This window comes from Rhagoletis zephyria, unplaced genomic scaffold (assembly GCF_001687245.7).
Source record: "Rhagoletis zephyria isolate East Lansing unplaced genomic scaffold, Rhagoletis_zephyria_1.1 Rzeph_scaffold_02569, whole genome shotgun sequence".
NCBI classification, from domain to species: domain Eukaryota; kingdom Metazoa; phylum Arthropoda; class Insecta; order Diptera; family Tephritidae; genus Rhagoletis; species Rhagoletis zephyria.
Genome location: NW_016159653.1, coordinates 46,458 through 71,406, shown reverse-complemented (window position 1 = coordinate 71,406; position 24,949 = coordinate 46,458). Strand labels below are relative to the sequence as shown.

Genomic DNA, 24,949 nt, shown 5'->3' with positions numbered 1-24,949 from the left:
CCTAATATACATACATACATATGTTAGTAAGTGACTGCAGTGGTAAAAGAAGAAAATATAGTTCCTGTGATAGAGAAAGAGCGAAAACACCAAAACCTGCCGAGGCAAGTAGCCAAATGATTAAGCTGCGACCGACGACAGCTACCAACACCACAAGCAGCAGCTGTTGGACAAGAACTGGCTGCTCCGCCAAATCACAGTCGAACGCTTAAGAAATCGTTAAAGATATTTTAACCGTCAGTCTAAGGTGAGCACTCGACTTGTTCGGTTCGTTTATATATACATATAGCGCGTAAGCCAAACGCTCCGTTTACATTTTGCCATTTTGATCGCTTCCGCCGTTCCTTACGCGTCTTATTCGAACGAAATGACTGAAATTTTAAGACATTAACACACCTTGAATCAGAAAGAGAAACGCTGCAAATAACACACATAAATACAGATATAGAAAGGCATATAATAAGTGATCGTTTAGTGTGAAAAGTGAATTTCAAAAGAATTTATGTAAATGTGCATATTTTGAATTTCAACGTAGTAGTTAAAGCCATTTTCGATAAAAGCATCGTTCGTGCAGTTATTTGTGTATTTTCTTGGAGTATCCGAATCTGACGTACAACAAAAAAAAAAAACTCTTATTACCCAAAATGGCATACCGGTGCTTTTGGAGGAGCATTACCAATGTAAGTGACCTCATTCAAAAACGACGAACAGCGCGAGAAAATTGTGTAGCGAATGGATGGATGGATGGAGGAGGATTCTCTGCACAATGCAGCTTTGTGTTGTATTGGTGCATTCATATATGTACCCACATACAGTGTACATATGTATGTATGTATGTATGGCAATGAGCATCTTGTATTCTTCTTGCTGTTCTTAAGCTCTTCCAGTGTCAAACCAGTATCGGCTTGTAAAATACTAAAATATATTGGATGTTAAATGCGCATTCCCGCATATACATATGTATGTTGTATCGTGTGCTATGCTTGTATGTTTTTTTACGTATTTGGGAAAATATATATGTCTGGATTAGTTTAGGTACAATATTTTAAGGCTAAATTTTGTTATAGACGCAAGGCTTGGTAAACAATTTTTCGCCCGTACTCGAAATATCTCTGTATATACATATGTACATATGCATGGAACTTTGTATAGTTGTATATAAATACATGTGTATACATTTATGCACATACTTCCAAAGAATTCCTTAAACGCAGCCAAAGTTCATAATAACGGTTTTTTTTTTTTAATTACGTATGTATACAAACGCAAACATTTCAGCTTCCCATCAACTTTGTTGAATAGTTTGCGGTTAGCGCATGAAAGAATAAATCAAGACACGTCCATTGTTGTGTCGTTGGTGAAAATTAATAGTTTTTCACTTTGTCACCCCATTCGGAATGAGGCGAGAATGCTGAGACAAATAATAAGCCATTTAAAATGATTTATAGTTGAACCAACAATACTCAATTGTTGTAGCGTATCGGTAAGGTAAGATATGGAAGGTGTGTGTGTGCCAGTTTTTCACACAAAAATTTCAATAACAATTTTAAATAAATTTTGAAACTAAGGTTGTTTGTGTCGGGATCATCTTTGGACAACAAAGAGTTTCTAAACAAAATAAGGGAGAACACCAAATTTTATCGAAATCACTATATAAAACGTTGTGTGACGTTTTCATATACTAAACAGTGCCCAAAAATAGTAAACGTTCTTCCATTTAGTTAGCTGGTATTTAATATATGTATGTATGTACACTGTACAGCCTTGAGTATAAAGCATTTTTGCAAAGGACATTAAAAAAAAAAAGATTTTTTTGTTTGCCGAACGTTCATATGTATGCACATTAGGGTCGTCTAAAAAAAAGTAAAGTTGGAATTTTAGTGCTCTCAGCCGCTAGGCTTGATCTATACCAAAACAAAATATACGCTGTGTTTTAAGAGATCGCCTCAAAGCGCCTAAACCCTAAAAAAATGCGATGTGGGGACCCACAAAAAATCGTTAGTGTTAAAAAATTATAAAATAAACAATTGGGTATTATTACTGGAAGTCTCCTGAAGAGAAACAGTGTTATCTGATTGAAAAATATTCATTTTCAAGAATTCTATAGCGAAAATACATGGACAACTAACTTTAAACACTTTGAGCGACCTCTAAATATTTTTCGATTTCGAAAGAAAAAAACAAGAGTATATTTTTCGATAGGTTTGTTTATATGTTATGTTATATATATGTTATGTTATGTATGTTTTGTTTCCATTGTAGCCTTGCATTTGCAATTCTTTTAATTTTACTCTCAAAAAATGCTTGCAGAGTCCTGCATCTGAATCGCTCTTCAAAGTGCGATTATAACGAAGATGTTTGTGATGCCTACAAATAAATATACAACCCCGATTCTTGCAGAAACATAGCATGCCTATTCGAGTGAAGCAGAATGTATTGTATAATTACATAGTGTCATGTATGTATCCTGTATGTGCTGAGTGCCAAAATACGCTTAATAACAGCCTAGCTCATAATTGCTGGCGATGTTGAGTCAAATCAAAAGACTTAAGATGCGAACCTGTCTATTTATGCGTGGGAATTGTAACACTTACATACGTATGTATGTACGTAGATACTTGATTTTTGGCGGGTATGCCTTTATTAGACTAAACTGTATTGAAAAAAATTAAAAAGACAACAATAGTGTAATCTGAAAAATATTTGATTGATGATCATCTGCGACGCAGCTATTAAAGTATTGTTAAATCATTAGTTAAACATAACTAAAGAAATTTCTATAGAATTTTATTTTCTTTTCTATACTTAAAAATAAGTTAACAGCCACACGATTGGTACAATACAGGGAACACCTATTGAAAAAATTGAACAAATTGTTTTTTCGTAATTTTTATAAAGAAAAATATTTATATATTCACATGATTGGTATACCATTTGTACCAAATTTTGGGCGAATTTCCAATCATGTGACACTTTCAAGAACATTAAATGCGATTATTAGCGATTTTCATCTGCCTATTCATCTATTTGTATACCCTTTTTGAATACAAACATGCCCCCAGTTTAAGGGATATCGTGTTTTTAAAATGTATTAATCATTTGTCATAACAAAATCAGACCACTACAACGCATAGGTTAGGTTATGCGGACAACCCCGAGAGGCTTACTTACGTATTGTAAAAATTCCTTTGACCGGTTACTACAGGCAAGCTGTGCTAGGTTAAGAGAAGCGTTGGGTGCTTAAAACAAAGATGCGAAGGAAGTTGATGTCCACTCCGCAGAGTTCTTGGGGAGCGTTGATGGAATACCGGCCGAGGTGTTTCAACCTTAGTGTAAAGAGAGTCGGGGAAAATGAGTGGGAAGTACTCAGATAATTTCACCTCGTTCTCCAATAAACTCCTATGCCCTACCAGTCCGAGCTGATGACCGCGAAAGTACTCTGCCTAAGATCCAAACTAGCTTAAATTGGGAATACTCCAAGGCGATTATCAGATACATCAGGCATCCCCGACCAATTTAGATCGTACCATGAGTGAACTCAGTGCCTTTATTGTAGTTTGGCTATCAGAGTAGATATTTACGCTTCTAATCAGCAAAACACTGGTGTATAGACAACTAGCTGCAACTTTTATAGCGGCCACCTCTGCCTGAAAAATGCTCCATATGCTCCGGCAGCCTGATAATAAAACTTATTGAGATTTCCTCACAGAATGTACTTCGTACAACTCCGCCATTCGGCTTCATTTCATCCGTGAAGATATTTATTGGACCCCTACTCTCGTAGCTGACATTCTCACATTCTCTCCTTCTAGGGATGCAGGGGGGAAAAATCCATTTGGTTCAGCGTCGGAACGCTCCGATTCGGTTTCTTCCGGTAAGAAGTCGAAGCTTTGAAAAATTGTCGGGTGCTCGTATGCCGGACTGGATGAGAAGTCAGAGTCTTTTTAGCCTAATGGCGGATGGCAATGTCAGCATCTGCGTCTTTGAGCATAGAGTTGAGCTCTGGAGTAAGCAAAAGTGGTGCTGAGCAATGCAAGCGCTCTAGCTTCCTAACAAGAGTAGACTTTTGTAGTAAACTACACCAGACAATGACCCCATATAACATAAATGTAGCTTTCATACAACTGATTGTTCAGATATGAGATTTAGTGCCGTTGTCTCATTTTTAAAGAACAACAGTTATATTTAAAGCGGGGACCGTAACAGTTACAACTTTAAAAAAAAATCGCTCTTTAACAATTATATTTTGACTTTTATTTAATTACTCCTTAAATAACCGTTATATCTGACTTTTATGTTATAAATCCAAAATAACAATTATTTTTGATTTTTATCTAAATAATCTGCAAATAACAGTTATTTTTGATTTTTTAATTATACGTCTTAGATATCGAAGTTATCGAAGACTTTTATTTGTAAAACTCATAAATAAAACTCAGTCAGTGGCCTTTACTTTTTAAATCATCCTTATAAAAGTCATTTGTATAAGTCGTAGTAAACTTTTGTTTCGCAACACCTTGTTAACTACAAAAAATGTTAGTGACTTTTATACGAATGATTTGAAAAATAAAAGTCGGTGACTGATTTATATTGATGACTTTTAAAAGTAAGATTCACAGACTGATAAATAAAAGTCTTCAATAACTGTTATCTAAGACATATAATATAAAAACCAAAAATAATGGTTATTTTGGATTTATAGTACACGAATCAAAAATAACTGTTATTTTTTTAATTTTGCCTAAAAATTGCAAATAATATTTTTTTTCAAATCCATGGGTATGTATCACTTGGTTGTAGAACATTTCTTTCATAGTGAATTTTACGATGACAATTTTCATCAATAACTGTTATGTTCGGTCCCTGATTTAAGAGCAGATAAATTTTAAACCCTACTTGAGAAAACGGTCCATAGTTATATAACTCCCCCATTTAAATAGCTAATGAACTGATGAAAATTGTTGATACTATAATCTTTAAAATGGGCCTCCGTTAAATTTTCGATAACTTCACATTTCGGTTACAGTTATGATCCAGTTGACATAAAGGTGCATCTAATTGTTGACAGGCATCGATCACTGCTTCATTTCCTAACCAATTTATTTTTAACTGAGACTTGCAATGTCGCTATAAAATTTTTCTTCCATTACGCTTTGAGATTTTATGTTTAGAAGAATTTTGTTTGACTGTATTTATGCTGCCTTTGGCGATTTCATTATTTTTTGCTGCCTTACTTTCGGAAATAGCTTCGAGCTAAATTTCAGTTATGCCAAACAATGTCAACCTTTTTGCACTCACACGTATTTATGTTATTGAGTTCGGCTTCTTTAAGTCATGCCTTATCTCTCTTTAAGCTTTATTTTTGTAATGAATCTGGTTTGAGGCATTTTGGATTTGGCATTGAACAGAAAATACTTTGGCTGTAAGCAAAATCATATGCATGTATGTATGTATTGCAAACTGTATAAAAAAAATCCACTAAAAGAGTATAGTTTTGATTTGACACAAAATGTTTTTTAATCAAGGCTGCAAAGTAAATGTCACAGTTGTAATTTATTTTATCTAATTTATCAGCACTTTTTCATGAAGGAGTCTCAGTAAACCTAAAGGCTTGTAATAAAGGGATCTACAAAATTATTCTACATAAAATAAATGCTACCAGTTACACCGCGCAAGACTCTTAGACAGTTAAAAAGCATTTAAATGACTAATTATGAAAAAGTACTAATTTAATTTAAGCGAACTCCCATCTTATCTTTCGTAAAGTCATTTAGATTTACTACAAGCCAATTCCAAGCTTACACAAAAATGTTGTACACATTTGCACATATGTATGTATGTATGTATGTATCCATGCACTACTGTTGACATGCCGCCCGATCAGCTAGATATTTGAATATTTTCGTTGAACGCGGTTGACTCTTATGGCCGTGGGAATTCTTTAACCAGCAACCAGTTACTTTTACAAAACGCCTTAAGCGCAAATTTCACTTTGTATATAATTTTCATTCCAAACTGCACACAAGTCCAAATTACATTTAACATTTAAGTTTGATGGGTAAAGTCTTATTATGATGTGATGACGAACGAAGCTAATGCTAATTTTCCAACACCGCTTTTTTCCAACAAATCCACCAAGTGAGCTGAACGTTTTTAAGCCAAAACGAAAGTTCCAAAATGCAATCTGTCTGACATTGGCATTAAGCCAAAGGTAATTACTACTATTTGACACCAACATCGCTGAAATCTCTTCAAACTTGTAGGCAGCAGCGAGAAGCGTTTGACCTAAAATTTTCGATTTTTTTTTTCCACCAAATTTATCCAAAAGACTACGACGCGTCGACGGTAACGACAACGATGCTGATAATGGGCTGGGCTTCACGCCTGTATGCTTAGGTATTTGTAGTTGTTTTCAAATATAAGACATGTTCGTATGCCGTATACTATATATGTACATATATATGTATGTATGTATGTTTTGTGCATATGTATGTAAGCATATGGAATTTTTATTCAGTTTGCCGGTTCACATTGTTCTTTCTCCGTGAATAAACTTAACCTACTTTTGCACACTTGTAGTGAAAAAATTTATAATCGAAGTGAATCATTGGAATAAACATCTTGCAGATTAAACCACATGTGGTTGCGTGTGTTATGAATACGCTGTTTTCATATATTTTTTAGTTATACATACACATATACATTGGCGGCAGAAATAATAGACTCGCCTTACTTTGAAGAGTTTTGGCTATTATTCGATGGGTTATTTTATGTATAATGTTTTTTTTTTTTATAAAAGCCTGGCTAGCTGTACAACAAACACCATATAAATCCCCTTTTCAAACTTTATATAAAAATTATAAAAATTGCACATATTTTCACCAAATTTTTAAACTTTTTCTTCAGAATTTTTAGAAAAATTTTTGGATTCAATTTTAGTATAATAAAGTGCAAGTTTCAAGTAGCTAGAAAATACCGCTGATTTTTGAAATTTTTTTTGTTGACGATGCACACCTTGCATGGAACACCGTCAGCAAAAAAAAAAATTATTAAAAATTAACGGTATTTTGTAGCCAATTGGAACTTGCACTTTGTTATACTAAAATTGTGAACTAAAATTAAAAAAAAAAAAATGATTAATCTTAATAAGCCACAATAACATTGGTAAAATTTTATAAACTGCATATCAAAAAAATTTTTTAAAAATTCTGAATAAAAAGTTTAAAAATTTTGTGAAAATTTGGCGAATTTTTATAATCTTTGTTCAAAGTTTGAAAGCCTAACTACCTAGGCTTTTATAAAAAAATATTAAACATAAAACAAACTAAATAATTACAACCAAAATTCTTAAAAGTACGACGAGTCTATTATTTCTGCCGCCAGTGTATGTCAACTTAAAGATTTCTTTTCGGAAATAAATATTATGGGCGCGGAAAAAAATTATAAAATTAGTCAAGTTGGTTCGGCAAATGTCTTAAAAGTTCAAAATTCCTTCTTCCGTTAGTAAAAAAAAAAAAGTTCTAATTAGAAAGAAAAGAAATCAAGCTATCAATATGTTTCACCATATGAGAATATGCCTGATAAAACTATATGGGCATTTTCATGGTCGAGAATGCGACACTCGTACGTCTTTGAGGTGCAAAAAAAATAAAGTAATCTCCAATTATATGTTGATTTCTTTATGTTTCGATAGCATTTTAGAAGCAATATGTTTTGTACAAAAGATATGTTCTGTCGCCAATATATTGACTAAAAACGTGGGATAAATAACGCGACAAAAAAGTGGAGGTCGTTCTCGACGGCATCTAGAAATATGCAAAAATCTGCGGCTAGCGCGCTCTGCTAACCACTACACCGCAACGGCCGCCTACACACGCCAAATTTGAACCTAATTGGACCAGGTTTTCAAAATACCTCGATGCTGGCGCCACCTAGCGGGATAATTTTTCACAAAAATGTTTCTGTATACATAAGCAGTGTATATTGTAAATAAAATTATAGTTTAAAAAACTAAAACCTCCCTATTATAATTGCCATTCGTACTGTCATCAGGTATGTAACTAGGGAATAGAAATCGCTGCATCTTTTAGGCGCACCAATATTACATAGTTACATCCCGAGTTAATAAAAGGTAAATAAAGGTAAAAACAGACAAATTGGCCCATAAATACGTTATATATGACTAATATTTTTTTTTGCGATTCCCGCTCCAACGACCAGCATTCAAAAAGATATTGGCGGTCCGCCATTCAGGATTCGAAGTATATTTCCACTATACAGAGAAAATTATGACTCATAGAAATTCAAAGTCGTCCCTTTAAAACGTTAATAGATGAATGGGTGAGTCTGGGAAAAATCGAAGAGTATTCTTATTGATTTTATGTAAATATTTTATAGATTTTATTAATAAAAGCAAGTGTGAAAACTTTTAAATAATTTATGTTTTACAATAAAAAGTCTTTTCCACAAAAACGTTAATTTTTTTTTAAATGGTGTAGTAGAAAATTACTTAAATTTATGAAAATTTTTTATATTTTATTATTAAAACTAGCAAATGCCGTCCTTTGCGGTGCCTAAAACTCATTTTTGCGTTTGCCAGTGCAAAAATGGTGTTGAAAAACAGTTTAGTTTTTAAAGTAAAAAGTAGCAGGGGAATGGGACAGTTTCATGTTAACCAATCTGTATTGACAAAGTTATTTGTTTAATTTAGATGCCTAGATTTGCGTTTTAATGTATTGACCGTCTAAACTTTATGATCCGTCATAATTATATTGTTCTCAGTAATAAAGGTGTCTACCAAACTTCAGATAAATAGTTTGACAGAACAAGGGGAAGGATAAGGGAATTATTACTAGATTTGGCCCAAAAAAGGTTCAAAATTTTACTGTAGATCCTTAAAGACAAATTATGAAAAATTAAATACACTGTAAAAAAATTGTGACGTTAAGGGACAAAACGGCGCTTACTACTATATTCTAGAGTTCTCCTCTTTCATAATTCGCATACCGCACCCATTTTTTTTTTTACTTTCGCACAGTCACTAAATTACTTGCAGATTAATTTCTCATTAATTCAGTGCACCTCTTTATAAATGCATATTAAAGTTTTGTTCAAATTTTCTTTGTTAAGCGTACGCTTTCGGAAAAATAAAAATCGCTTATTTTTATAAAGATTTATTAATTTTTCTTAATTTTATAAAATTCTGCAGGACGAATTAAAAATAAAGTTCATTCAAAAACATTTAAGAAAAAAAATTCAGCAGTAGAATGAATCAAACTGCGATAAAGACACTTGTTTGCAATATACTCGTAGCAAAAAGAAAATGGAAAATTAAAATCTGAGAATTTTATCAATATTTAAATACCTCTCTAAGGGCCAATTTCAGATGAAAATTTTGGATTGCTATTTAAATGTCACTTAACTTTCGTTGGGTTTCAGATCGAATTTAATTAAATATATCAAACAAGAGGCAACACTGTTGCTTGCTCCTTGAAATTGTTGTTGCATTTGTTTGTCCTATTTAAATAGCCAATATTTGTGATCTGAAAATGAATATTTGAACTTAATCAACAATTTCTACTTAAATAGGCCATCTGAAATTTGGCCTAAGTGAATACCATATGTATCATTTCGACGCACTCACATAAATATGTGTGTATACATATAGCTACGTAGGAATGACAGAGAGGCAATTTGTTATTATCGGTCACTTGCCGTTAATACGAATTTATATTATTAGCACAAGAAAGTGTCCCGGAAGCATTCCTTTATGTACATACGTACATATGTACATATATTTTAAACTAAGATGAAATTTTCTCACTGATACTCGCACTACATACTTATGTATGTATATAATATGTACACACATATAAAAATAAATTTAATAAATTTAAAAAATTACTATTTAATAGCGCTTAATTTGTATTTAATTACAAAAAAACACTCATGTTACATACACACTTAATAGGCACTGACTTGCAACCGCACACATATACTTATTTACATACATACACTATTGCTGGAGACCAATGAATGGCCTGATCTGCAATCGCTTAGACGAGTATGCAACTAAGTAACATTGTTCTCAATTGATAATATTGTTGTTGTTGTTTCTGTTTAGTATTTATTTGTAACTAAACAGTAGCGGTTAGCATTTAATTTTGATTACCAATCCAATTTTTACTTCCACTTGACCATATATGGGTCATCGACCTCAATCTAACGGTATTTGACATTTTCTAACATACATACATACATACATACATACGTATGTGCATTGTACGAGTATCTTAGGTGCGTATGATCGTTGATAGCTTTCGCACGTGTGTGTGAATGTAAACATACCATTCACTCGTACTCGTAGAGGTAGACATATAAAGTCGCTAATGTTTTCAATCCCGACAATCGCCAACGACGAGACTATCGAATTTATGTAATAGTAAATCAATGATGATTTCATATTTATATTTGGAACTACACTTGTATGTATGTATGTATTTTCCCCTGGCTCAAAACAGTGCAAAATCAGAGTAATCTGAATAGAAGAAAAATCTTATAGAATTCGTAGAGAAATCATTAGAAGTATGCCCTAAGTGTTGCAAAGCCCTTGCACGGCTTTCCTATTGGAAAACTTTGAAAATCGTAGAATCCACACCCGTTGCAAGGGATTTTCAAGACTTAGCGTATACCCCTACTATTCCCTTTCCGATTTTTTGAGGAACTTGCTAAATTTTAAAATGAGCGAACAGTAGAATTGAAGGTGCCATTAAGGTAGTGTGGCTATCGATTTTCGCGGCGTCAATAAGGAAGGTAAATGTGTATTCTGAATGTCAAATGGTAATCAACACCTTGGTCTCGACCACGGTCGCGTCTGAGTATTTCGCTGTCAGAGATATGGGCGCAGACTAAACTGATATTTCAGGAAATGGTGTGGTGAATGACCGGGCCTTAAGTGACACTCTCAGTCAAAACGAGAAAATAAAGAGTGGAAGTACCTTTGCTTTGGTCACTTGTTGTTGATGACCTCTTAATCAGACTACATGAGAGTGGTTACGATGTTGTCGGATACGCAGATGACCTTGCAATTATAGTTAGGGGCATGTTCGGCAGTACTGTCTCTGACGTTACAACAAGGTATAAACCGATCCTTGGAGGGACAGTGCTTGAATACTCCAATGAGGTCAAACATCTGGGGATATCGCTAGATAAGATACTTAATTGGAACTCCCATCTTGACAGAACGGTTGCTAAAGCCACACGGGCCATGTGGGCCTGCAGAAGACTTTTTGGTTGGTACGAAATGGGGCCTGAGCTCAAGACTGATGGTTCTATAAGAACGTGTTCAACTGCGACTCTAAAGTCGCTCCTGGGATGGACTCCTCTCCACATTTTTGTCCAGGAAACAGCAGCCACGAGGGAGCTGCAACTTCGATTATCTAACTTCTTCGCAAAGAAGCTTCATGCAGGTATTCTTGGGAAGAAGTCTGCTTTGGCAGAAAATTCCAAGTGAGAATCCCCGATCGCGAAGATTGGGCAAACGGGCTCCCTGACCTTGATCTCAGATATGTACACTGGTACACAGACGGTTCAAGGATGGGGGATAGAGCGGGTGCAGGCATCTTCGGATCTAGCACCAAACTTGCAATTCCCATGGGCAAATGGTGTTTCAGGCTGAAATAGTCGCAATCTTAAATGGCGCAAAATTAAACCTTGAAATCAAAGTTGGTTAGAGACTGCTTTGACACGCTACAAGTTTGGGCAGCCAAAAACACGGTTACCCTGTGCTGGGTACCAGGCCATTGCGGAATTGAAGGCAATGAGATCGCTACCCTTTTAACAAAAACGACATTGTCCTACCAAATAGAAATGACATCAGGCTACTCTCTGGGTATCTGACTGGTCACAACCAATTGCGATCACAGAGTCGGAATGCCGGCTCTGCCTCGAGGCTAACGAAACTTCGGAGCATATTTTCCGTCACTGTCCGGGTTTGGCCAGACAAAAATTGATTTATTTCAAATCTTCGATGGTCGAACCCTCTGTTATTAGGAATTCGTCTACCAAGGCCCTTTTAGGATTCATTAGGGAAGCCGAAGGAATCTTGGCCACATTGGGTTAGGGACTCCTTTAAAGAGATACAAAAGATCTTTTAGGTCGCGGTGTCTCTTGTTCTAGTACACCCGAAAAATTAACTAACTAACTACCTTTGACTTTATGTGGACTGGTTGGTTGCAGTGCTTCGCAGTTGCTTTCCAGGAGGTACCTAGACCTTCCGCTTGGAAGATGCTTGTATCCTTCCCTAATCGTAGAGGCAGAGCACCGAATTCCATCTTAGATCCGTCGGTGTGTAGAAAGGTAGCCTCTCTATATGCCACTCCGTCTCTCCTCCAGTCTCTTCGCGATGGGAATAACACTTGCATGTTACAGCTGAAGTCTATATTGCCTACCATATAGTCCGTCGTCGTACTTAGTTGCATTTCATTTATGATCGACCCACGGCCGAAGTGCCTAGTCTCCCAGAGACCTGACTCTCTGAGTCTGACCGCCGATTTCATAGCTACTTCTTTCAGGTGATATTGATAGGGATGAGGATAGTATCTAGCGCTTCTGTCGGGTAGGATCTTACTGTACCTGTTACAACTGAGCTTGCTGTCCTTTGTATGCTTCTTATATATATTCTTATATTGTTTTCTTAGTCCGGACCACCAGACCAGAGCGCTGTATGTAAGGATTGGTCTTGTGATCGCGGTATACATCCACATCACAAGCTTAGGCTTTAGTACCCAGTTTCTGCTAAAGATTCTCTTGCGTTGTAGACTTTCTGGCTTATGTTTTCTGCCTACGAAATTCGATATTGACTTTCCAATTAAGTTAACTATCCAGTACGACTCCTAGGTACTTTGCACTGGGGGATAATGTGAGTGCCATGCCGTCTAGTGATAGTAGTTTATAGACTACTCTTGGACAGATAGACCTCGTGTCAACTTAATGAACGTCGGACGCAAACTAGGACATGTGGTATAGCAAAATCTTTTTAGCCAAGGCTGAACCGGAGGCGGTCAGGCCTTATACACATAACTCTGTTGGGTTTTATATTGACAGGACACTTATCGATCGGAATTCACGCATTAAGACTAAATATCACATCGAATCCTGACTGCGCAGCTGCTTGGAGCACGACGATGTCGAATCATCTAAACACTTCCTCGCAAATTTTTAAACTGTCGGAGACCTAGGATCGCACTTTATACACTCTTTAGCATGAATAAATCGAAGCTCGATTAAGGAGTAAAGGTAGTCAAGACATTTCCAAAACTATCTGGAAAAAGTTAGCTGAAATGTTCATATAAATCCTATGAATAGTTTTTGAGATATCCTGCATTAAATAAGAGCTCTCTGACACTTCAAGATTGGAATATAAAAATTAAATGAATTAAAATTTATGCTGCTTATTGAAGACGTTGTAAAAAATATATAATATGTAAAAATCAATTTTACTCCAACTTCTAAGAGCATCCCGATCCCGACTTTTCTTAACTAACGGGCTTTACACACTGGCCGCTTGTGCTTACGCTTTGGATTTTCTACAATTCTATTTGAACTACTACATCTGTATGCACATACATATATTCTAAGTACTGATTTATATATTGTGTTTTCTATTGAAAAGAAGATGAAGTATTCTTCGGAGTTCTATGTACGTGCGTCTAACAAAGAGCTTAGTAATTCTAACGTCGCGACGTAGCCACCAGTTTTCTGAAAATAATGCAACGTAAGAACAGAACGAAGTGATAATTGACGTTCACGCGTTTATGGCTTTAACAAACATGGGCGCTTACACAAATACGTGTTAACTTACAGACATATGCATTTATGTACATATGTATAGTGGGGCGTTCCATACCAAAATGGACGGGGTTCATACTTCATGTGTTTGATTATGTTTCAAATTTTTAGAGTTGATAGATAAACATAAATAATAAATAAATTGAAATTTGAACATTTTTAAAAACTTTACAGTACAGAAACAAAAACAAATCGAAAAAACCAATTTAATAGTTTTCCGAATATCTCGAGAACGAAGTTAGGTAAAAATCACATATACACACATTAAAATTCTGTATGTAAAAAAATAAAAAAAATAAAAATTATTTTCTTGAAAAATTTTTCACATACAAATTTTTTTATAAAAAAAATTAATTTTTGAAAATATGCCATCTCAAAAAAAAAAAAATTAAAAAAATCACAATGGCACCTCTAAGTATTGCGCAATATTTAAGTCCGGTATTACGGGGTGCACTATACAATAATTTGAGTTATGAATTTTTTTTACACCGAAGTTGAGTAAAACAAAACTGCAAACTCAAAAGAATATTAAAAAACAAATTAAAAATTTGTAAATTTGTAATGTGCTCATTCTACTCTACTTCGGTGTAAAAAAACATTCATAACTCAAATTATTGTAGAGTGCACCCCGTAATACTAGACTTAAATATTGCGCAATACACAGAGCTACATTGTGCTTTTTTTTAAATTTTTTTTTTGTATGTGAAAAAATATTCAAGAAAAAAATTTAGAAATACCCCTTTTCATAGAGAATTTTGACGTGTGTATGTGTGATTTTTATCAAATTTTTCCTCACCTGTTCTCGAGATATTTGGAAAACTATTAAATCGGGTTGTTTTTGTTTTTGTGTTTGAAGTTTTTAAAAATGTATTAATCATGCTCAAATTTCATATTTATTTATTATTCATAAACCATAAACCATAAACCCTAAAAATTTTAAACATATCAAACACATGAAGTGTGAACCCCGTCCATTTTGGTATGGAACGCCCCAAATATATATATATATTTACATACATACATAGAAGAAAACAATATTTTTACACTTTAGAATTTCATCAATAGTTAAGCTGATGAAGTGGATTAAATGTAGAATTTTGTGCTGTATCTGTTTTCACTGCTCAAATGATATATGACAGAAAAAAACGAAGTTGAAGAAATAAGTGATTGTTTTTTTAAAAAGGGCAAGTTAATTAATGAACCATTCCAGTTGTGGTGGCTACGGGGTTAACCCATATACAGCAAAATTATTTGGACTTTGGTATTGCAATTTTTCTTTGAACTAAATATGAACATACATATAAACTTAAAAACGAAAGTCAAATAGGTCAAAAGTTAATAAACCATGCTGTGAATATAAATTGATTTTAAAATTTTTTTTTTTTTGAAATTCGAAAAGCATTATTATCATACGGAGAAGATACACTGTGGAAAAAGAGCGGAATGCGGGATTATGCATGGACCTTTCTATTGTGGATATATATATTGGAAAACAGAGTTGCCAGCTTTCTGAAAATTTTGAATTATTTAAAGACTCAACTGTATACTAAAATTTTTACTTTAAAACAAAAAAAGTTTGGGGAGATTAAAAAAAAACTATAAAATGGGGTTGCCGCGCTTCTAAAAATTTACAATGATGTTAAAAAGTTTAAATTTATTCAGTACCGAAATATGGGAACTAAACGGAAGGTGCTGGCATAAGCTTCCGTAATAACATATTTTAAGTAGAATTGCCCCCCATCTATCAACTAAAATGAGATAATCACATATGGAAATTAAGTAAAATTATACAATATGGAATTGTCTAAGAATGGCTTTTGAAAAAGATATAATTCATAAATATTTCTGAACAGGGTTGCCACCTATCTTACAAATTAAAATTAGTCACAGGGAAAATTTTTGAATAATTTGAAGTGCTAACATGATTTCAAGCAGTGTTGCCACCTATTTAAAAACCAAGATGCGGTAAATTTGTAAGTTGAGCAAAATATTGCAAAATGGAAGTGCCTAATGAAATAAAAAAACTTTAAGTCAAACCTATTCTTGCATAGGGTGGCCTATTATCAGGAATAGAGTACGAATAAAAGTTCTATATGGAAGTACTATGTATGAGTGAAATATAACAATATGGTTGCAATGTAAACGGATTTGAAGCAGCTTTAAGCCTTAGATATTTCTGGACATGGTTGCCACCTATCTAAAAATGAAATTAGTTTATTACGTGACTTAATTAAAAGTTCGCCATATGGGTATCTGTTGTAAGATGATTAAGGGAGCTTAACTTTGAACCTATCCTTTAAAAGTATGTTTCGAAAAAAATTAATCTGGTTTAATTTAAAAAAAATTGTCCACGACTTTGCGATGAAGAGGCTGATGAACAATGCCACCAAATATTTTGTCGTTTTATTTTAAACATTTTCAATTAAAAACTCGTAGAATCGATCTTGAGCATCTACGTTTCTTTTACGGGAAAGTTTATACCGCTGTAGATAGACGGCTACAATACGAGTAGTATGCCAATTTATTTTGCTTTAGAAAATTTTAATAACATTTATATATTTACATATATATATCACGCGGGAAAGTGAATTTCGGAACCATTTGATATGAATTTTTTGAGATAATTCAATAAACATGAATTTCTTCGGGCATTTGAAGAATTTTTTTTTTTTTTTTGAGTTCAGCGTTGCTCACTTTTCATTGTATAATTATAATGAGTTAAAAAAAAGCTAAAGATTAGCTAAAGTAGAAAGTCTTAATCGGTGAACTTCAGCAATAGCAACAAGCATAGCAGTAATATATGGACATATGTGTTTACTTGCGTACCTAGGCATGTGCATAAAATCTTGTTGAAAAAGGTTTATCAAAACAAAATAAAGAATAATACATATTTTTTGCTTGACAAGTTATTAATTCAATGGCAAGAGATGTCATTGCCCTTTACTGTAGGTATTTTTATATGTACTACCTAACTATATAGGAGTATCGTAGCGTTAATTATACCTTCGTGCACACACACGTGTATCTCATATGATGTACTTGTATGCATGTATGTGCATTAGGCATATGACTTTTTTATTTTTATTTTTTTTTAATTAAATATACTGATAAAGAGACGATGCGGAATGGTGTAAATTGGCTCAAAAAGTTCCCTCAGGGAAGCCTAGAGAAAAAATTAAATTTTATTGAAAACCCAATACATATCGTTACCTTAATTTGAAAAGACCCCATCTAAAATTTATATTCCTTTAACGAGTGATGAAAAAAAAAACATAGAAAATCAAGTTCTTTCGCTGCGAATTTTTTTTAAGGCTGTTAGTTATTAAAGAGTGTAAATAATTTTATGCTGTAGTAGTTATTTTTAAAATCCAATAGGTTTTTGATTAATAATTGGCAGACTTTTGTACAATATTGAATTTGAAAAGAAAATGAGTTAGGTCCCTTCTATATTAAGGTAGCGAAGTTCTTAAAGTTTTAACGAAGTGAAATACTTTTTAATACCGAGTGGCGTTTTTTCAAACTTCAAAATTGCATATCCAATATGGCGGCTAATTTTTAAAAAATTCAATAGATTCACTTCAAATTGTTACTCGGTTATTTCTGCGGTCGCTGATCTCGAATCTGGTTCTAGTTTTCAAAATTAGCGACCCCAAAAACCCCCGAGCGACAAGTTTCATAAGTAACCGAGTAAATTTTGAAAAATTTCGATTTCAGTACCACATATAAAAATTCCTTAAAAAAGCATATATATATATATAAATATTGGTGAGAACTTTTCATCATACAACGAAGTTTTTTCTGCCAAAAAAATAAAAATTCAAAAGTTCCAAATTTCACAATTTCCTGGATTTCGCAATTTTTTTTTTTAAATCTCGAAAACTATTATATATAGTTACAAAAAAAGCTCTGTTTTAAAGGTGGGGCTAAAATTTCTAAAGAAAAAAAATATTANTTTCAGTACCACATATAAAAATTCCTTAAAAAAGCATATATATATATATATAAATATTGGTGAGAACTTTTCATCATACAACGAAGTTTTTTCTGCCAAAAAAAAAGCTTCAGAAGTTCCAAATTTCACAATTTCCCGGATTTTGCAATATTTTTTTTTTTGAAAATCTCAAAAACTATTATATATAGTTACAAAAAAAGCTCTGTTCTAAAGGTGGGGCTAAAATTTCTAAAGAAAAAAAATATTGCGGAATTTGGAATTTTAAAAAATCTCAAAAGCGATAACTTATATGCATTTTTGGTTGATTTTTTTTTTATAAAATACGTCTAATTTATCCTAAATGATCTTGCAATTTTCAAACTTATATGCATTTTTGGTTGATTTTTTTTTATAAAATACATCTAACTTATCCTAATGATCTTGCAATTTTCAAGGTGTTTTTTTAAAGAAATAAATTTTTGAACTTTGAAAAAAAAAATTGCAATCTCTAAAAAAGTTATGTTGAACAATTTTTACTTACTTAAATTTTATTTTTAAAGCCTTACTTTTAAAGCGAGTCATATGCCTAATATACATACATATTTACACAATTATGTGCATATAAAATTTTTTATTTACTGCAGCATGTGCAAATGAAATATGAAGAACGCTGCATAGAGTACCGTTCACAGTATAATTGAGTTGAAAAACGTGAACAAATGTGTTGGCAAAAAAAAAACACGAGTGAAATGAAGGCAACGAAACACAAAAACAAAAAGCCAATCAGCTAGTCGTCAACTATGAGTTGTGCAGTGTGGGCATTGAGATGAAAGTGCCGGGTGTTGGCGAGAGTGATTCACACGGCATGCCATTAACTCATATACTAGGCATACACACATACATATTTATGCGGACAGACGTGCCAGCATGCCATGCGATAAAGCATTTTTTTACACCACATCATAAATGGGCAGTTTTGTAGGCAAATGTAATAGCAAACTTGATTGTCTTCTTCATTAAAGCATTGCCATGTAAAGAATTGAATAATAGAATTTCACTTTCGTTTTCCCAAGCCTTTGTGAAATTATTATGTACATACCTGCCTAATAACAAGTGATTTCTTAGCAAATTTGGCAATTAATAAGATTTTCCCTTCATAATTTTTTTTTTTTATTTTTACCGAGCATGCGCGCAGCACAGGTGAGAGAGAAAATGGAACAGCAATCAAATGAAAAAAAAAAAAAACAGAATGAAAAAAAAATAAAAAAATAATAATGAACAAGTAGCCGCTCGCTCGCTTGCTCGCTGCGTGCGACATTTTGAGAAGAAAAGAAAGTTTGTCACTTAAGTCTTTCGTTATTGTATTGGCTTGGTGGCACAGGTAGCCGCTCTATTATCTTCATACACACACACACACACATCTACACAAATTTAAATACTATTTAGCGTATGTGTGTGTGCGGTGCGCGGGGTTTTTCCTACACATCGACTATTATCATATCATTTACATTCTATCGCCATTGCAGCTCTATAGAGGTTAGTGGAACGACATGCAGCAAATATATTTACTTGTGGCATGCCATTGATTGAATTGTTTCACAGTAATCAGTTCATTCATTTTTTCATCGGTTCATTGTTTTTTTTTTTTGTTTTATCAAAAACCAAAACCACACCACATGCTTATGCACATGTACATATGTATAATTGCTGCTGATAATGAGATTTATAGTCAAATAAAATTTTCACATTTTTTGATTTCTCTCTCGCATAGTCCAAAAAAGGGAATGTTATAAAGACGTCGGACATGGTTTGCCGTCGATTGTATTAACTTTGTATATCTACATTGGTTCGCATGTTGTACGTATGTATGTATGTATGTATGTATGTTGGTTTATGCGCATATCGCATAAAATCGTAATTAACAACTTCTAAAAGAGGAAGCATGTAGTGAAAGTGAATAAGCTTTTACGCTGGCTCACTAACTTGCTTTGACCTATAAAAAAATAAAATAAATTAAAGAAGTTTTAAATTGATTGCCATATATAATCGGCAAAATCACAAACAAGTTCACATAACTATGTATTCATTACATTTAGATACATACATATGTACATACATATATCCGAGTGTTTATACGCGCGTATCTGTGCATACTTTTGCCTGCACGGAAATAAGTTTCGCATTTAAACTTTCACACCAACTCTTTGTTTTTTAGACGATGAGATCACAAATATACAAAACTATTTAAAATTAAAAAAAGAAGTACAAAAAACTACCACAAATTCCATATGAATAAAGATTTTCATTAGATGAAAGTGAATTTAAACAACGCAAGCAGAAGTCAAAACAATTTTGGCATATATCGCGTATACCAACCATTTAGTTATGGAAAACTAAAAATGCAGTTCGATAGTATTTTTTACACTGATTTAAACTATACCAAACTTATTTGGCGCAAGCAAAAAATAAAGAAGAGGTTAAAATTACATTTTTTCGAGGAAGTTCTGCGTAAAAAGAAAACTATTATAATAATAATTTTGGTATAGTAAAAATTAGCGTTTTTCCATAGCTAAATGATTGATATACTCGATGTTATCGACATTTTTTTTTTTGGGCGAACCTAGCGGTACCCTTTTAAAATTTTGACAGATTTTGACAGATTCACTCGGCAATAAGCTTTTTTTTTTTTTAATAGTCTTAATTAAATAATCGAAGTATTTCATTAGCAACAGTTTACTGATTTTTGAAGACCTTTTATTTACTGACATTAGGGTGGTAGGAACTAGGATCTGGTAGATAACTAATAGCAATTTTTCTTAACGTAATGACGCAGGTATTTTTTAATGCCCAACTTTGTCGTTTAAATATGTGTCATTTAAGGCCTAGTGGAAATCCGGCATAAGTGTGCGGCAAACGGTCTTAATTGATAAATAAAATATAAAATTAATATTCCATCTGATTAAAATTTTGCGCACGGCCTAGTTTCATACTAAAACTGACAGAAATGAACTTCAGAAAAAAATCCTTAAAAATTATGGGCATGGCAATTAAAAGTGGTCGTGGACAAATGAGGCTAGAGGTCTCAATTTTCATCCAATTTAAATGTTTTTTTTTTAATAAACTCTGATAAAATTTTCAGAGGATATTTGATTTTTAATTAATGATGACAAATAGTCAATCTAATGCTTCAAACAGCGTTCAAATTGTTATCTTCATTATCTAAACGCTTTGAATCCGCAATTACTATATATTTTCATTTTCATATTATTATTTATTGTAAAATAAAAAAAAATTAAATTATTTCTGAAAAAATCAGCTCCACAGATTAATACCGATGAAACCATGTTTTTATAAATGCCTGGTTTTTATATAGGAAAGTAGTTTCTCAGTTTTCCCAGGTTGGCGATTTAAGCGTTTTTTTCTTCAATTTGAAGTTGGTGATAGCAGAGCATTATTTAAGGCAATTAAAAAAAAAAATTTATGCAAATATGTATAATATCAAAAGCCTTTCTAAGGTTCTTGGGTACGAGGAATCTGAATCTGCAAATCATTTTTACCAAAAACGGTCGCTGTGTCCGCTTGTTTTGGGCTTCGGTGCAAACAAACATGAAGAAACTTGTTTGCACTTATTCTTCATGTTCCTTCCATGGTTTATGCATCATAGCGCACCCAGCGGCCGCTTTCGCCAAAAATAAATTACAAATTCAGATTCCTCGGACCTAAAACCCCCTAGAAAGGCCTTTTGATGTTATTATTAATATTTTCATTAAAAATTACTTTTAATTGGTTTAAATGCTGCTCTGCGCCGCCAACTTCAAATTGAAAAAAAAACGCTTAACCCTTCTACAATGTTTGGGTCAAAATGTCCCAATTTTCAAAAAACAATTCTTTAATTACAGAGTTAGGCAATTTTAAATAAATAAGCTGCGGCGTTGTCTATTCGTTAAAAGGCAATAATCAGCTATGGTTTTGCAAAAAAATAAAAGGGTCTTTTAATTTTATTTTGTTTTCTAGAAGGCAACATAGTTTTTCCTTACATCCACAGTGTTTCTGAGTCATTTTGACCCAAATTATTATTTAGTACTTAAGGTCATCTTCGATCCAGTAAGAGTACAGCACTTGCCGATAAAGTATTTGCCTGTGAAAAATTAAATATTAACTTATATCAATTTTTTTTTTTAATTGACTAATTTCTATTATTGGGTCAAAATTACCCAAAACAGTATAGGAAGGTGTAAATTCCAAACATTGCAGTAGGGTTAAAATCGCCAACCTGAGAAAACTGAGAAATTACTTTCCTAGAAAAAAATGATAATTTTATACAGTGTAATAATAATAGATTGGCGCTCCTCCGATTTTTGGCGTGCGCCTTGATGTTGTCGCATAAAGGGGAGGGACCTACAGTTTTACGCCGACGCCGAACTGCGATTGTATTTTTATGGAAAGCTGTTTTTTCATAGCAGAAATACACTCCGAGGTTTGCCATTGGCTGCCGAGGACCGGCCGCTGTTAAGAAAAAAACCATTTTTTTCCATATGTCTCTTGCGATGTTGCTTTGGCCAGAGCTTGACCCCAGCCCTGCGGAGTGGTAGCGCGCACTGCTAATCACTACACCACAGCAGCTCACAATTTTATGAAATTTTATTAAAAAAAAAAATAAAAAATCGGACGAACATTGAGACCTCTAGACTGATTTGTTCTCTACCACCTTCATTTGCCTCACTGTGCAGCGCAGAGCGCAGCGCGATACAATATGTATTTATGAACACCTGCGCCGCACTATATCTACTAAGGCATAAAATCAAATACCTCGAGAACGAGATGACGAAATAAATTTAACGGGATATAAAAAGCTTTTGAGTTGAAGAATTTAAAATCACCTTGACCTCAAAACCGACCCTCAAAAGTAAATATTTTTTTATGTTTTGACCATGTATTCCTTGACGCAAAAAAGCAAAAATATGTGTTTAAAACTTTCTAAAAGTTCACTGCATATTGGTCTCCACGTCAAAAATATTTAAAACCTATTTTTCTGGGGGTAATTTTGAAGGTCGAGGTATTTATTTTATCCAACGGGATTATTTACAGTTATGTATTTCACTATCCCGTTTCTTTCTCTACATATTTGATTTTGTTCCTTGTTTTTTTTTTCAAAATAAACACAGTGCAAAGGGTATGCAAAGTTCCGTTTCTATCCAAACGAAATCTTTTTTCAAATATTTTTTTTTTTAGAAAATTCGATCGCACTTTGCATTCTGATTTTTGCATTTCTGTATATGTATCTCTTTTAATCATTTTATAATGTATATTTTATCATTTTCTCAATTTCTTAATTTCAGATCACATTGGCCATAGTTATTATTACTTTAAATATGCGCATTTGCAGAGCGGCTCTTTGGCCTAACTTTAGTAGTGAGAAAGCTGAAAAATGTAGTGGCGGTGTGGGATTAAAATACTTATCCGGTGATGCGCTCACCGATTCACCAGATTGTTTAGGACCAAACAACTCACCTTATCCGAGGTAAAATACAAAAACAAAACAAAAATTACAACAAAAATGTTTCCATTTAAAATTAATTCTTCGACCTTGTATAAGTTAAGGAGTAAGTTAAATTAAAATTAAAAAAAAATATTTCGTATAGAAAAGAACTTAATTCTTATTTTTTAAGCAATGACGCGCACATTTTTTATGGCCACGTTTGTCATTTAATGCCTAGAGGAAATCCCGCATTAAAGACCAACGCAAGGACATGTCTATGTATTTTTTTTAATGCCCAATTCTGCCAATAAGATGTTTATTATATAATACCTAATAAAAATGCGGCATATGCAAGTCTTAAGAATTTTGAATGCCTTCTAAAAGTTATTTTCTCACTAAAATTTGAAAATTATCACCGAAATATTTAATTTCATCTTTCAACAGTGCGGCTGTGGCACGAACATTTTCGAATTGGAATGGCAACGCCAGACGTGGCCGGCAAAGCAAATTCCCCTCAACTCTGGACCCGGCGATAACAAAAAGCGCACTACTGCGTGCCTACGATGAAGTGAACAACGATTCTCCCGCCAGCAATCGTTATGGTGAGTAGCGTACTTATTACATTTTCAACTACTAAGTAACTAATGTATATTTATAAAATACTAAAAAAAAATAATCTTGCATAACCCGCTATCAATAATTTTTTTTTTTTCAACTATTTCAGGACGTTCGCTATCAAATGGACCAATTGTCCAGTGCAGAGAAACGCCATCACGATTATGTAAAACACGCTACAATACAACAGCGCCAATGTATGGAGTTAGTTTGACTTCAGGACAGCCAGTGACTATTGTACAAAAATTTCCCGATCTGTTACAACAAGTCGTTTTCGAAGTTTGCGAGTAAGTAAAAATAGATGAGATTATACTTTGTAAAAGAATTTCAAATTTTCGTTATATACTTCTTCTTGTACAATTTAAACATTTCTCTCATTTCGAATTCAGATCAGGTGAATGTGATGTTGTACGCGGCGAATGTACTCAAACTTATGTGCCGTACCTGTTTCTTGTTATACCACTGGGTCCAGTCACGTTGACTGGTCAGGATTATGTGCTGGTTGAAAGTGGTTGTGTTTGTAAACCGAAATATTCGACGGGGGCAGCACAGGAGCCAAATATGATACCATAATTTCAACACAGAGCCAAATAACTAAATACAAACACACAGAAATGGATTATGTTAAAAATAATATTTATCTATGCACTATTGATATACTGTTACATACACATAAAAAAAATGGACATTTGTTTGCATAAAAATAATGGAAAATCGTTGCCTATAGAAAATTAAGATGCCCGTGTACTGACACAAATGCAGTTTAGTTGGTGCAAGACAAAAAATCTATAATTTTTTTATGCATTTTAGGAAAACATTTATGAATATTTGCAACGAATGCCCATTTTGCGTATTTGTTTATTATTTTTCATTAGCATTAAATTCAACAAGTTTTCTCTGTTGAAAGGTTATAATTAGTTATATATATATGTACATTAAGATTAGATGTAAAATACATATGTACATAAGTATGTATTTAGTTATTAAAAACAAACAAACAGCAATTGAGTTTTAGGTACATTTTTACTTAGTGCACATGTGTGCGTTAAGATTTATCGAGATACAGTAATGTTATA

The 24,949-nt window shown here is 33.3% G+C and overlaps 1 protein-coding gene across 1 annotated transcript; it reads left to right on the top strand.

Moving 5' to 3' along the window:
• Positions 1 to 246: 246 nt before the first annotated feature.
• Positions 247 to 24,936, top strand: LOC108367160 (uncharacterized). The gene is made up of 5 exons (XM_017621756.1): positions 247 to 680; positions 23,119 to 23,300; positions 23,703 to 23,860; positions 23,983 to 24,160; positions 24,263 to 24,936. Exons 1-5 carry the CDS (start codon positions 645 to 647, stop codon positions 24,444 to 24,446), a joined length of 738 nt encoding a protein of 245 aa, XP_017477245.1. The 5' UTR covers positions 247 to 644; the 3' UTR covers positions 24,447 to 24,936.
• The last annotated feature ends 13 nt before the right edge of the window (positions 24,937 to 24,949 follow it).

Coding starts and splice junctions, on each gene's coding strand:
- LOC108367160 (XM_017621756.1), top strand. CDS start 645: ATGGCATACCGGTGCTTTTGGAGGAGCATTACCAAT. Junction 23,301..23,702: donor AACAACTCACCTTATCCGAG/GTAAAATACAAA, acceptor ATCTTTCAACAG/TGCGGCTGTGGCACGAACAT. Junction 24,161..24,262: donor GTCGTTTTCGAAGTTTGCGA/GTAAGTAAAAAT, acceptor TTTCGAATTCAG/ATCAGGTGAATGTGATGTTG.